The 14,869-nt window shown below is 33.3% G+C and overlaps 1 protein-coding gene across 1 annotated transcript; it reads left to right on the top strand.

The window, feature by feature from the left end:
* The first annotated feature begins 6,625 nt into the window (after positions 1-6,625).
* On the top strand, positions 6,626-13,950 carry LOC109796053 (glutamate decarboxylase 4). Its single transcript, XM_083071337.1, has 7 exons — positions 6,626-6,779; positions 6,912-7,116; positions 9,275-9,475; positions 12,398-12,612; positions 12,725-12,978; positions 13,109-13,161; positions 13,249-13,950. The coding sequence occupies exons 1-7, from the start codon at positions 6,694-6,696 to the stop codon at positions 13,759-13,761; spliced, it is 1,527 nt and encodes a 508-aa protein (XP_082927463.1). The 5' UTR covers positions 6,626-6,693; the 3' UTR covers positions 13,762-13,950.
* Positions 13,951-14,869: the final 919 nt, after the last annotated feature.

Genomic DNA, 14,869 nt, shown 5'->3' with positions numbered 1-14,869 from the left:
TTAGTGGATACTAGAGAGAAGAGTATATAAGGTTTTCTCTTCTAACAGAGCCTTATAAGCTCGTTCTCAAAGGAATTATAGAAAGAAGTTTTAAAGAGAAGGGCTCTGGGTCTGTGAGCTTCTTTCTCTCCCAAATTTCTCTGTTTGATTCTTCTTCTCCTCTAGATCACTAATTTCTTTTGTCTTTTCTTGAAATTCAGGCTAAGAAGCTTGTTTTTGGAGGATTGAAGTCCGCGAGTCGAGCTTCGGGAGAATTCTTCTTCTTCCTCCTCTTCTTGGCTGTTCTGAGCCAATCTTCAGGTGAGGAAAGCTAGAATATAGGTTAATTGGTTGCATGTGAGTTTAGAAACTCAATTGGAGCATGAATTTTTAGAATTAGTGGTCGAATGGAAGGACTTCTCATTTTTTTGGGATTTTGGAAAAAATGAGGTTTTTGGTGATTTTGATGCATTGAATGGGTGCATGTTGAATCTGAGTTTGTTTTCGAGTTGTATGGAGCCTATGTGTTATGTTTTTTGGATTGCATGTGGTTGGATCTCCTGATTTTCAAGTTTTGATGGAATTTCTGAAGTTTTTGGAGGCTACTGTTTGAATTTGTGTCGGGCACATGTTCTTGGCGTCAGGCATGCATTCATCAGGAACAACTATTGCCTAATCACGCCGAGTGTGAGATTAGTCGCTCTGGTGTGATTTGAAATGGGAGTCTTTGTATGAGTCACGTCGAGCGCGATATCAAATAGTGGTCCTATATGACATGTTACTAGTATGGCACCGGGCGCAGGGTGGGTGCGCCGGGCGTGGAGACTCCTGTGAATCTCTGCCTACAAGAATGTCGGGCGTGATAATTCTACGCTGAGTGTGAGAGCGAGCCTTAGAGCTCTCGGGTTGGGTTCAGGACGGGCGTGAACTGACTTGCATCGGGCGTGAGCATGTTTGGTATTAGGATAAAAAAAAATGATGAAAAAACATATTTATGTAGAGATGTTATATGTACGAGTTGAATGAGTTGTGTTGTTAAAATGTGTTGTTAAATAGTGTTGATGAGTTGTTATGCTGATAAACTGTGTTGTTAAAGTGGTGAGATGACTGTGTTGTTCAAGTTGAAAGTTGATTGAGATGATGAGTTGAAACCTGTGTTGATTGGGTTGTGATGATGAGTTGTTGATCACTAGGACTAGAGGAGAAGTTTTTGAAGTTGTTCATCCCATTGTGCGGATTGATATAGTTGTGGAGCTCTAAGAGCCCAGTTTGTTGAAAACCCTTCTTGAGAAGTTGTCCATTGGAGTGAATGGTGTGTTGTTCTCCTCTAGGACTTAGTTGGTCCTGTGTGTGGGCAAGGTCGAGGCACACGTGTATAAAGCGACCACGGTATAGGGGTCAAGTCGAGCTATACCGATTACAATCGACCATTTCGAGTAAAGTACGAAGTCGAAAACTTAGTTTCTAACCGAGTATCGGAGGGTTGTAGTATTTGGAGGATAGTCAGTAGGCTAATCCCATAGGTGGCTTAGTTGAGCTAGCTAATGTCGTGGTAGGCCTAAACTCAGTTGTCTTATCTTGACATAGTATTATACTTCTTTGTTTAAGTGGCAAAGTCTGAGAAATCGTTATCGTGTTGTGAATTTTTATCCAAATTTGCTATTTAGCTAGCAAGCCCAAAAAGGTTCTGTGTTATCGGTTCGGTAGGACCTAGCCACTTAGACTGCTCACCCTGTGTTGTAGGAGATCTCTGAATTGAAATGCATATGTGTTGATGTGTTGATATAACGTTGATATGTGTTGTATTGTTGAAGTGTTGTTAAGATGTGTAATATATGTGTTGTTTGTTACTTGCGTACCATGTGAAAAATGAATTATGTGTTGATGTGTTGCGATGATCATACGTTGTATGGGAGCAGGGCAAGGATATAAGGGAAAGTAGCAGTGGAGCCATAGGTGGTGCTTGGAGTTGGATTTTATTTTGTAGACTACCTGTTGTTGGTGTGAGACCCGCTCCCTCCTTCTCCCCCCTCCCTCTCAACATTTCCTTTCATTCTCACTTTCTCCTTCCCACTCTCTTTGCTCGAGTTTTAGGTTCTCATTTCCTTGGTTGTTGTAGGTGCTGATTAGAGGCGTACGAAGCTAGCTGAGGGCGCAGATTCCCTTCTTCCCTTGTCCATTTCTCTTCTTCTTCTCCTCCTCTTTCCTAGAAGCTCGGATTCTTCTCCTCCGAGGTAAGGGAAGTTAGTTTTGTGCAGATTGGTTGTGAATGAGTGTAGGGACTCAAATGTGATTGAATTTCAGAAGATTGATAGTCGGATTTGAGGAGTTGTGCATTTTCGGGGTTTCGGAAAAATTGGGAAAAATGGGGGATTCTAGGTGTTTGATGGTTGCATGTTGAAAAAGAGTTGATTTTTGAGTTGTATGCTGAAAATGTAGTTCATTTGATGGATTGCATGTGTTTGAGCTGTTTGATTTTGCAGGTTTTGAGTAAAAAATTTTAAGTTTGAGGGTTGTTGTTTGATATTGCGCCGGGCGTAGTTCTTGGCGCTGGGCTATGTTCATCAGAGAGCTCCATTGTTCAAGCAGGCCGGGTGAGCTTGGAAATGGAAGCCCCTGGATGGCTCACGCTCATGCTGGGCGTGATATCAGATAGGGACTCAAGGAGTGGAGTTACTGGTATGGCGCCGGGCCTGATTAGATCTCGGCGGGCGTTGAGACTCCCTGGGGTCTCTGCCAAGGGTGGCGCCGGGCGCAGAATGAGCGAGCCGAGCGTGAGACCTTGGAGAGGTCTCTGCCTTACTTGCACCGAGCGTGGGTTTGTGAGACCCTTGGATGTCTCTGCCTTCTATTGCGTCAGGCGCATTTGGAATTGCATCGGGCGCGTAAGAGCTTTAGAGCTCTCTGGTTTGTCCAGGCCGGGCGCAAATCCTATTTTGCCAGGTGCGGATGCGTTTTTTTTATATAACTATGCTGATTCTTGTTGTTAATGTTGTATGATGTAAAGTTGAGCTGTGTTGTATGATGTTTATGCTGTATGATGTAAAGTTGAGTTGTGCTGTATGATGCTTATGCTGATGAATGTTGTTATGTCGAGCTGTGTTGTATGTTGTCTAAGATGTTAATGCTATTAAGTTGAGCTGTGCTGAGTGTTGAATATGCTATTTAAAATAGTTGAGTTGTGTAGTTGAATATGAGCTGTGTAGGCTGTAATGCCGAGCTGTTGATCACTAAGACTAGAGAAGATGTTTTTCGAAGTTGTTCATCCCATTGTGTGGATTGAGGAAGCTGTGGTGCTCTTAGAGCCCAATTTGTTGAAAACCCTCCTTGGGAAGCTGTCCCTTGGAGTGGTCATTGTGTTGTTCTCCTCTAAGTACTTAGTTGGTCCCGTGTGTGGGCAAGGTCGAGTCACACATGTACAAAGCGACCACAGTATAGGGGCCAGGTCGAGCTATACCGATTACAAGCGACCAATCGAGTAAAGTACGAAGTCGGGAACTTAGTTCCTAACTGAGTATCGAAAGGTTGTGGTATTTTGGAGGATAGTCGGTAGGCTAATTCCATAGGTGGCTTAGTTAAGCTAGCTAATGTTTTGGTAGGCCTAAAACCCAGTTGTTCTATCCTGACATAGTATCATACTTCCTTGTTTAAGTGGAAAAGTCTGAGAAATCGTGAAGTTGTGGATTGATATCCAAATTTCTGTTTACCTAGCAAACCAAAAAGGTTCTTTGTTGTCAATTCGGTAGGACCTAGCCAATTAGGATGCTCACCTTTGCTATAGGAGATCTCCGAGTTGAAATGCGTGACGATGCATAAGTTGTTAGATGTTGATTTTGCTGAATGATATGAGTTGTATGTGTGTTGTGTGTTGTGAAGCTGAGATGTAAATGTATGCTATTATGTGTTGCATGTTAACTTTGCTGAAATTGATGATGTGTTGTTAAGTTGAAGCTGTTTATAATCATTTATATGCTAATTCTTTTCACTAGCTTACCCTTGCCTATTTTCATGTGGGTTGGACTGCAATGATCATACTATGTATGGGAGTAGAGCAGGGATAGGTTGGAGTGTAGTAGCAGGACTGCAACTGGCAGATGGAGCTGATGTTTTGTTGTTTATGCCTACTTAGTGTAGCTATTTTGGTAGTTGTGTATATTGACTTGTTGAGCCCCAGGCTAGACCTATGTATATATATATTTTCTTTTTATATGCATACTCTATTTTGTGTGGTGTTGTTTATTGTGCGACGACTAGGCGGGTTGTTACAGTTGGTAGATACTTTTTGTATAGATATTTGTATATAGATGTTGGACAAACAACATAGTTGTACATGTTCATGAGATGTATATGTGCTTATATTATATTACTATTTCAGTATATGCGCAGTTAGTTGTGTGTTGCCTCGTGTGACGAATTTTTTTTTTTTCTGAAATAATTTTTTTTAAAATATAATTATATAATTGGACCTTGACACAATATATATACAAGAATAGACATGTTCACTGTTCACAACTAGAATTCGTGTTCCTGAAAACCGAATTCTAAGCTGTGATGGTGTTTTCTATGGTTTTGCTAGTGGTCGGAATTCGGTTTCCGGGAAATCGAATTCCGGGCAACCCATTTTTTTTTTTCGTTTTGAATAATTTGAATTTTTTTATATTAAAATTATAACTTAATAAAATTATACATTATTATAAATTTTAAAACACATATATATTAAAATTATTACTTATTAACATTATTAATAATTTATAATTATTAATTATCAAAATTATTAATATTTTATACACATATATATTTATAATTTATTTTTACACTTTTTATAATATTTATTATATATATATATATAATTTTTTTTATATAAATATATATTTATATTAACATTATAACTTATTACAATTTAAATTTATTAATTTGAAAATTAATTTTATTTTTTAAAATTTTATTAAATAATTATTTTTTAAATATTACATATTTTTAAATTATTTAAAAACTTTAAAAAAATTTAAAAGATTTTAAATTAATTAAAACAAAAAAACAAAAAAAAATTTAATGGTAGCCAGCAAATCCACGAGTGACACCATCAGAGCTTAGAATTCGATTTCCTGGAACATGAATTCTAGCTTTGAACAGTAAACAAGTCTATTCTTGTAAATATATTAGGTCAAGGTCTAATATATTTTAAAAAATTTAATTTCAAAAAAAAAATTTAATCATGGCGGATCGTTACAAAAGTAATATTTTAAAAATATTACAAATATTAAAATAAAATATTTTGTATGAAAATTCATTTTGTTTAAATAATTTTTCCACCTAGTAGAATAAACTATCGATTAGCTCAAAAATATATTTTTAATCTCAAATGATTTACCACATCCACACTGCTCAAACAAAAATGTTGTCTAACGCACTCAATGTAAAAGGCAACTGATGTTTTTTTTTTCTTTTACAGTAATATTTTATTCCTTCTAACCACCAAGATTTTAACCTTCTTCACCAATGTCAAGGTTCAATTTCAAGCCTCATTTCCGTTTTGTATACGTAATGGTATTTATATAATAATCAAAATTACAATTAACATAGCTGTTTAAATTCTCTGTACCAGCTTAAGCTACACACAAAAAAAAATAAATTATACACATTTGTTTGCAAAGGTTTTTTTTTTTGAAATATAAATTTAATATTAAACTTTTTAATATATTCCATCCATTTTTTATTTATAATTGTTTTAACATTATTTTTTATTCTTTTTTATTATTATTTTTTTTAAAATTAATAACTTATTAATTTTTTTATTTTTATTTTTAATAATTAATGCATGTTTATTGAATAATGTATTTATTCATTTTTTAATGTATTTTTTTTTTCAACTACCTAAAAGATATAACAGAAAAATAAATAATAAATACTTAAAAAATTAAATTATTAATATTTTTTAATTTTTATATATAATCTTAAACGTAAAAAAAGAAAAAGAAAAAGAAAACACGGTGAGAGAAACTTTAAAGTAAAAAAAGAATTTGAGAGAAGACGCGTTTTAAGGGTACGTAGCTCAACACTATAGTCATTTAATTTCCTTTGCATTTGATTTGTGGATTGGAAGTTGAATTTACAAATAGGGGCTCACTTGGACTATTTTGAACGAAAATAACTTATTTGAGTTGTTTCATGCATTGAAAAATAAATAAAAAATGATTTTCAGTATGTCATGTTAATATTAAGCAACTCAAACACAAATTTACTCTAATAGTAAGAAATTTTAAGAAATTCAACTTTTAGAATTTTTTTTCTAATCATTTATGAACCAATTTTAAATTTTTATTAAAAAGAATAATTGTACTACAATGAAAGAAAATAAATTACGAGAAAAAATACATAATAAGTAAATATTAAAAATAAAATAAAATAGTAGTAAATACATACACATTATATGAAATTAGTTTTCATCGTTATTATTTCCGAAACATTCCTAAATATGTTTAATAAAATCTGTTTGAAATCTGGTAAGGAACGATTGCTTGAAGAAATAACTTTATCTTTTCTTCAAACAACTCATGCACGTTAGAGTCCTCCAATGATAAGAAATCGGAGGTTGAGTTGTTTCATGAACAAGCAACTTTCATGGAGTTGCTCTTATATCAGTGTGCCTCACTTCCAAGTTCCAACCCCCATCCCCAAACAAACTCACGCTTTTCATCACTCTGCCTTTGCGCCATGGTTCTTTCCAAAACCGTCTCCGAATCCGACGTCTCTGTCCACTCAACCTTCGCTTCTCGCTATGTCAGAACTTCACTTCCCAGGCAAGCAAGGGGATCCATATACTTTCTTCTTTTTTTCCCTCAATGAAATGAATATGTTGGTGATGAAGGAATGGTGTGTGTGTGTGTTTCATCGATTATGCGGCCGCCATGTGACATGGATCTGCGATGCAGGTTTAAGATGCCGGAGGAGTCCATACCGAAGGAGGCAGCGTACCAGATCATAAACGACGAGTTGATGTTGGACGGGAATCCGAGGCTGAACCTGGCGTCGTTTGTGACAACTTGGATGGAACCTGAGTGTGATAAACTCATCATGGCTTCCATTAATAAGAACTATGTTGACATGGACGAGTACCCTGTCACTACCGAGCTACAGGTATCACTACTTCTCTATCTCGCTCTCTCTTTTATTTTTATCTATTTTATAATTTATGACATATAAAAGAGATTATTTTATTTGGTGTACATATTTTTAAATAATTTTATTTTTGAAATTTTTAAATAATAAAAATAATATTAAAAATTAACTATCTTTATAAATATGAAATGTCAACTTAAAATTTTAAAAATTAAATATAATATCAAATAATCTAATAAATATTAATAAATTTTAAATATTATTATTAAATAAAATATAAAAACTCGATCTTACTAGTCATTATAATTTTTTTAAATATAAATTAAAATTAAGAGTTCTAAGAATATTTTCGTATATAGAAGTTATGCTTCTAAATTAATATCTAGACAAACTCTTATATTGTGTTTGATTGAGAGAAGAAAAATATGTGATAAATAGAGTATAAAGAAATAGAAAAAGGAGAAATAAGATAATATAAAATAAATAATAAAAACATAATAAAAATAAAGTTATTTGATTTAAAAAAAAATAGATAAGAAATAGAAGAGAAATAATATTATATAATTATTTTGTTTTAATTAATAAATTAAAAAAATATTATTAATAATAAAATTATAATATTATCTTTTTAGTAAAATTGTTGTTTATTCAAATAAATATGTTTATTTGAATAAAATTACTTTCAAGAAGGAATTTTATTGAATAAATAATGAGAGTTTGTGAGAGGTGAGAGAGTTATTTATGAGAGACAAGAGTGTAAAAATAAAACTAAATTTTATATATTTCTTATGAAAAAAATTGATATATATTATCGCATCTCATAAATTTTGTCATTTTTCCTTTTATTTTATTGATGTTTCTTTCTAACCAAACATAATTTTCATACTTTTCAATGATGACTATATATTATATTAAAAAAAGTGACATGAATAGTAGGTGAGTGAAAAAAAAACTGTTTAAATAAGAGGAAAAATGGTTAAAAAAAGTGAAAAACAAACAAATGCATTTAGAAATAAAATGTCTTCATTATGTGAAAATTAAAAAGTAATTAGGAAGAGGATATTTCTTCTATCTACAGTTATAGATTCCAGTCAAAGAAAAAAGTATAAAATGAAAACTTGTTGTATTTGTTCAAATTCAATGTGTGGTTAAGTTGAGTTTGACTTGTGTAAAAAAGAATCTATTCTCTTAATTTTAATAATAAATATTACTTATTTTAATCAATTTTTTCTTCATAACTTTTCAAAATGAGTTCCTTTTAACTTAGTTTATTTATTCTAATACTAAATGAAAAGCCACAAATGTTTGTTGAAGAAATTTGATTTATCTGAAGTAACATAAAAAAAAAGAGAAAAAGATAAGTGATCTTAGTTATTAATAAAAAAATTAATTCTTGATATTTGATATTATGTATGTACATATAATATTATTATTGTTCTCATCCGTGACTGACTTTACTTTTTAAAATTAATTGCGAGAAATAGTTCTCAATTTCTTTCTACTACCATGTTGATGGGTGGTTTGAATGGATCTTGATCTGAGAAATAGATTATTTTATTGAAACTGACGTTAATAATATTAAAATTAATTTTAATTAATCATAATTTAAAAGTATTTTTTGATACAGGTATTGCAAGTGTTTTTTAAGTTTTATTCTAAAATAATTCATAATATATATATATATATATATATATATATATAATAACATTTTACTACCAGCTAATTTGGAGGTATTAATGATAAGTGATTTAGGATTATCCAACCCAGGGACACAAGTACCCCACGTTTTTATTTTATCTTTAATTTTAATGTTTTTCAATACGTGGTATTTAAAATTAATAAAATTATTTTTATTTGGAGTTAAATGATAGAAATAATGATATTTGATCAATTTTTTTTATGATTACACTATGAAGAAAATGATATCATGCATCCACGTACGTACCGAAAAGTCTATACTGTGATTTTCAACGCTGCCGCAATTGTAATTGTGAGACAATATTATACAGAACACAAAATGTATATGAAAAACATTATGAGAATGAAAAAATAAGAATCACTAGGTGCTTGTATATTTTCAAACACTAGCATGGTATAATGTGGCATGCTTGCTCTAGTTTAAGGGTGTTAAGCAAATGATCATTTTATTGACGTACCATTTCTTACTTGTATGCAGAATCGGTGTGTAAATATGATAGCTCATCTTTTCAATGCACCATTAGGAGAGTCTGAGGCTGCAGTTGGTGTTGGCACAGTTGGTTCATCTGAGGCCATAATGTTGGCTGGATTGGCATTCAAAAGGAAGTGGCAGAACAGAAGGAAAGAAGAGGGAAAGCCTTATGACAAACCCAACATTGTCACTGGAGCCAACGTTCAGGTACACTTTAAAACATGTTTATTGCTCTATAGCATATCACTATGTTTTTCACAACCGATTAGGTGGATCAACTTATATGAAATTATTGTAATTTAATTAGTAGTCACAATTTTGAGTTTTGAGTTTGTAATAGTATTAAATATTTTAAGAGAGAATCTTACTGCTTAATTATAATGATTCTATCTAGTTTGACCGGGACTATTTGGATACATGTGATCTATGAAAAAATAAAACAAAACAAAATTATATATATATATATATATATATATATATATATATATATATTGTAACGACCCGTCAGGTCTCACACTATTTATAGCGTTCAAATACAAGTATAAAATAAAATCTCACTACTAAACAATTATATATATAATGAGAATACACAATTAAAAAGCCCCATAATATATATAACTGAAAGAAGGGAAATAATACCCTATACAAGAACTAGGTAGTCAAAACTACCAATCAACTAAATACAATGTTAGTCCTCCTCCTGAGTCCCGAAGCTCACCCAGTCCAGCAGAGCACCTATCCTGATTTGCTTGCATACCAAGGTATGGTCATCGCAGTCCCAACCACATAGGAAAAACACGCTAGGGCAAGCTCACAACAATAAACATAAAAAAAAAAATAGTATCAACATATAATAAACAGTGATAGAATTATACTTTCAACTTGCAACTTAAAGCAACACAACATCTACAACAATAGATATACAATATCATCTACTAGCAACAACATTTTCAACACATCGCACTTTATTCAAATTGGCCGCTTGTAAACGGTATAGCTCGGCCTGGCCCTTATACCATGGTCACTTCATACACGTGTGCCTCGACCTTGCCCACACATGGGACCAACCAAGTCCTAGAGGAGAATAACACATCATCCACTCCAAGGGACAACTTTCCAAGGAAGGTTTTTAAACAAATTGGGCTCTCAGAGCACCACAACTATCTCAATCCGCACAATAGGATGAGCAACTTTGAAAACTTCTCCTCTAGTCCTAATGATCAACAACTCATCAAAACACAATCACATAGTATTTATCACAATAGCTCAACTATCAACTCATTTATACAAAATTATATACAACTTGAATACAACAACCCATGCAATATCAACTAATGCGTCGTCACGCATATACAACTAGGAGATCTCCAACAACTGAGGTTGAGCAGTCTAGGTGGCATAAACCCTATCGAATTTAGCATTTGACCTATCTCAACCAGGTCAGGTATAGGACATCGTTAGGAACTCCGACGAGAACCAGGTATAGACAATAATAGGCGATTGCTCAAGTGTGCCACTTAGAGTCGGAGGTTCACTACTACTGTCAGGACAGACGGGTTTGGGTATGAGTCTACCACGGCCTTGGCTAGCATCACCGATCCACATATGGAGTTAGCCCACCCACTGTCCTCCAAGTACCACGCACCCTGCAGTACCTAGTCAAAGACTATATCTCTAACTAGATACCTTACTCAAATTGGTCATTCAACCATGACATGAATCGACTACCTCCATGTCGCCCACACAGTACTAAGGGATTCAACTTTAAAACAAATTTCAACTTGTCTCCTTAGTACTATGTATCTCAACATAGGACATATATCTTCACCATATGTCTCCAACTTTTTAACTTTACAACAATAGGCAGCTTTACAACTTTACTACAATAAACAACTTTATAACTTTACAACTTTACAACTATAGGCATCATAACAACTTTACAACAATATGCATCTTTACAACAATAAGCAACTTATAACAATACAACAATAGACTTCGTACAACAATAGACTTCTTACAACAATAAGCAACTTACAACTTTACTACAATAAACAACTTTACAACTATAGACATCATAACAACTTTACAACAATATGCATCTTTACAACAATAAGCAACTTACAACTTTACAACAATAGACATCTTTATACTACTTAATTAAACAACTATAGTCAACATAATATCAACTTTACAACAATGAACTACTTTAACTTATACATCTCAACTTATTAATAATTCAACAATAAACAACATAAAAACAACTTAGTTTCACCAAATACACAACATATAACAACTTTAACAACATATCACATATTATCAACACACAACATATAAACAACGTAAGCCAACAACTACTCAACTCATCTTCATCAGACAACTTAACAACTTTATCAACAACTTCAACAATATACAACATATTCGACACAAATTACAAATCAACCAACATATTTAGAGTTCATCTATCATGCCAACTTACACAATGCATAAAGCTTTCCTAACCTGAAGATTGGCTCAGCATTGCTAAGAGCTGAGAAGAAGCGAAATTTCCTTCCGAAGATCAACCCAGGAACCTTAATCTTCGAAAAGCAAGCTTCCTGGCTTAGAGTCCTTCTCTCTAAAACTTCTCTCTAAAACCTCTCTCTAAGTTTTCCTTTTCTTCCCCTCCTCAACGCCTATTTATAGAGGTCAGGAATGGCTAGAACGTCCCGTTTCAAATCCGGAACGGGCCGTTCTGGGCTCCATCGTTATGTGTAAAGTTCACATGCAGAACGGTCCGTTCTGGCACGTCTAGAACAACCCGTTTCCAAACTAGAACGGCCCATTCTGGAGCTAAATTTAACTCGCAACAACCACGTTTGGAACGGCTCATTCTAGTCTAGGATTTATAGGCCAATTTAGTCGTTTGGAACAGTCCGTTCCAGTTTGGGAACGGCCCGTTCTAAGCTACTAAATTATCCATCGTCTTCTAAAATACTTACTACGTTATATATATATATATATATATATATATATATATATATATATATATATATATATATATATATATATATATATATATATATATATATATATATATCACTTAGTTTCTCTGGCATTGTTTGATGTTGTGGAATTGATTCTCTAAAACAGGTTTGCTGGGAGAAATTTGCCAGGTACTTTGAGGTGGAGTTAAAGGAAGTTAATTTGCGTGATGGATACTATGTGATGGACCCTGAAAAGGCCGTGGAATTGGTGGATGAGAACACTATTTGTGTTGCTGCTATCCTTGGTTCTACGCTAAATGGAGAGTTTGAAGATGTCAAACGCTTGAATGATCTCCTGGTTGAAAAGAATAAGCAAACTGGGTATCTCTCTCTTTCTCTTCCCCTCCCTCCTCTTAAATACTCCATACTTTGTGCACCAAATATTTTAGACTTTGGCCGTATGGATTGACATGTATGTGAAATTCTTTGGTAGACGGGACACTCCTATTCATGTGGATGCAGCTAGTGGTGGGTTCATTGCACCATTTATTTATCCAGAGCTTGAGTGGGACTTTCGGTTACCACTGGTGAAGAGCATCAATGTTAGTGGGCACAAGTATGGTCTGGTCTATGCTGGAATCGGTTGGGTTATTTGGAGAAGCAAGGAAGACTTGCCTGAGGAACTTATCTTCCATATCAATTATCTCGGTGCTGATCAACCCACCTTTACCCTTAACTTCTCTAAAGGTAACACATTATTGAATTACTCAGTTCCAAGTACTACTAATGAAATAGCCAAGTTACTTGCACTTTCTACCACTTCCATTCACTAATGTATGCACGAGTTACTCACTGTTTTACAAGATATACATTGCAGGGTCTAGCCAAGTCATTGCTCAATACTACCAACTAGTTCGCCTTGGCTATGAGGTAATAAGACCAAGCAACAGATTCATAGTGCTTTTTATAACTCGATGATGATGTGTTGAGATTTATTTTCATTAAATGGGATTGCAGGGATATAGAAACGTGATGGAAAATTGTAGAGACAACATGATAGTGCTGAAAGAGGGACTCGAGAAAACAGGGCGGTTTGACATTGTGTCGAAAGAGAATGGTGTGCCTTTGGTGGCTTTCACATTGAAAGACCACACCCACTTTGATGAGTTCCAAATCTCTGATCTGCTGAGGCGCTTTGGGTGGATAGTGCCAGCATACACCATGCCCCCAGATGCTCAACATGTCACCGTGCTACGTGTTGTCATCAGGGAGGACTTCTCAAGAACCCTCGCAGAGCGTCTTGTGGCTGATGTGGAGAAGGTGCTGCATGAGCTTGATTCACTTCCAGGAAGGGTGATAAGTAGCACCTCTGTCACAGTCAATACAGAACAAAATGGCAAGGTGGTGGTTGCCAAGAAGAGTGCTCTAGAGACACAGAGGGAAATCACTGCGATTTGGAAGAAGTTAGTGTTGGAGAGGAAGAAGCTGAATGACAAGATGATGGTGTGTGTTAGACTTAGCTTTGATTGAAACAAGGGTGTGGTGTGCCTATGCTTGCCTTAGTTTTTAATATATGATATTTTGGGCAGTAAGTACTTTTGTTTGAGTCAAGCCATTTCTCTGATTTAGCTGTTCATTGATGAGAGCAAAAATTCAGGACGTGATTATTTGTATCATTATGATTTATGAATATGATTCTCAAAAGACTATTCAAATCAAGTACTCTTTCTTGTTAAATATTTTTTAAATCTTTTATAGGTGATATGAGACTCGAGTATTTTTAATATAAAATATTAAAATTATTGCATTTAATAGAATATGATTAAATTATTTTTTTAGTTCCTTCATTTATTTAATTTATCTTAATATTTTAAAGGGATTTAATGTGATCATTTTTGTCTGATTAAAACTAACATCTTTAACTTTTTTATATATGTAGTACAATATATAAAATTACGTATACAATATTTAATGTTGTTAGTCTCCATGGATGAAAAACACAACATTGTATCATTTTAGAAAATAAGTTTAAATTTTTAGTTATTAAGAAAACAATTTGAAAAATTAAATAAAATTAAAAAAAACTAAAATAAATTAATATTAAATATTCAACAAATATCCTTTAAAGAATCATACCGACCATCCACGTGACTGAAAATGAAATAGAGTATTAAGAATCCGTATCCTACGAAATTGTGGACAGGAATGCGATGCACAAGAGCAGTGCTTTTCATATATTTTCTATCCGAACTTGAAAATTTTGAAATTGTGCACATAAATATCATCATATATGCACGTGGGCTAAAATAAAATTCTGGTTTATTATTTCAATTTTTTAAGTTTAATCATCAAAGTTTTAAAAGTTTCATTAGAGTGTTTTAAACCAATTTTTTTATCAACTAAATGTTTCCATCAATTTATATGACTAATTTAATTAATATAATGATAAATGTTAAGGTGTGAGAATGTAAAATCTAGCAATAATGACAATATGATCTCGTAGGAGTGAATAGTAAGCTTCCTGTCCCGATCTTTAGTTCATATTTACAAGACTATCCTTTAAGTGGGTAACGAATTTTATAAATACTCATGCATATTATAAAAATTTGTGAATTTTATTTAACAAATTAAAAAGTAA

The sequence above is a fragment of the Cajanus cajan genome, chromosome 3 (assembly GCF_000230855.2).
Source record: "Cajanus cajan strain Asha chromosome 3, NIPB_CcT2T_4, whole genome shotgun sequence".
Classification (NCBI taxonomy): domain Eukaryota; kingdom Viridiplantae; phylum Streptophyta; class Magnoliopsida; order Fabales; family Fabaceae; genus Cajanus; species Cajanus cajan.
This window is presented reverse-complemented; position numbering and strand designations above follow the sequence as displayed.

Bases quoted from the DNA above. Each gene is read 5' to 3' on its own strand.
- LOC109796053 (XM_083071337.1), top strand. From the start codon at position 6,694: ATGGTTCTTTCCAAAACCGTCTCCGAATCCGACGTCTCTGTCCACTCA. The intron at 12,613-12,724 runs GTATCTCTCTCT...ATTCTTTGGTAG, and splicing joins GAAAAGAATAAGCAAACTGG to ACGGGACACTCCTATTCATG. The intron at 13,162-13,248 runs GTAATAAGACCA...ATGGGATTGCAG, and splicing joins TAGTTCGCCTTGGCTATGAG to GGATATAGAAACGTGATGGA.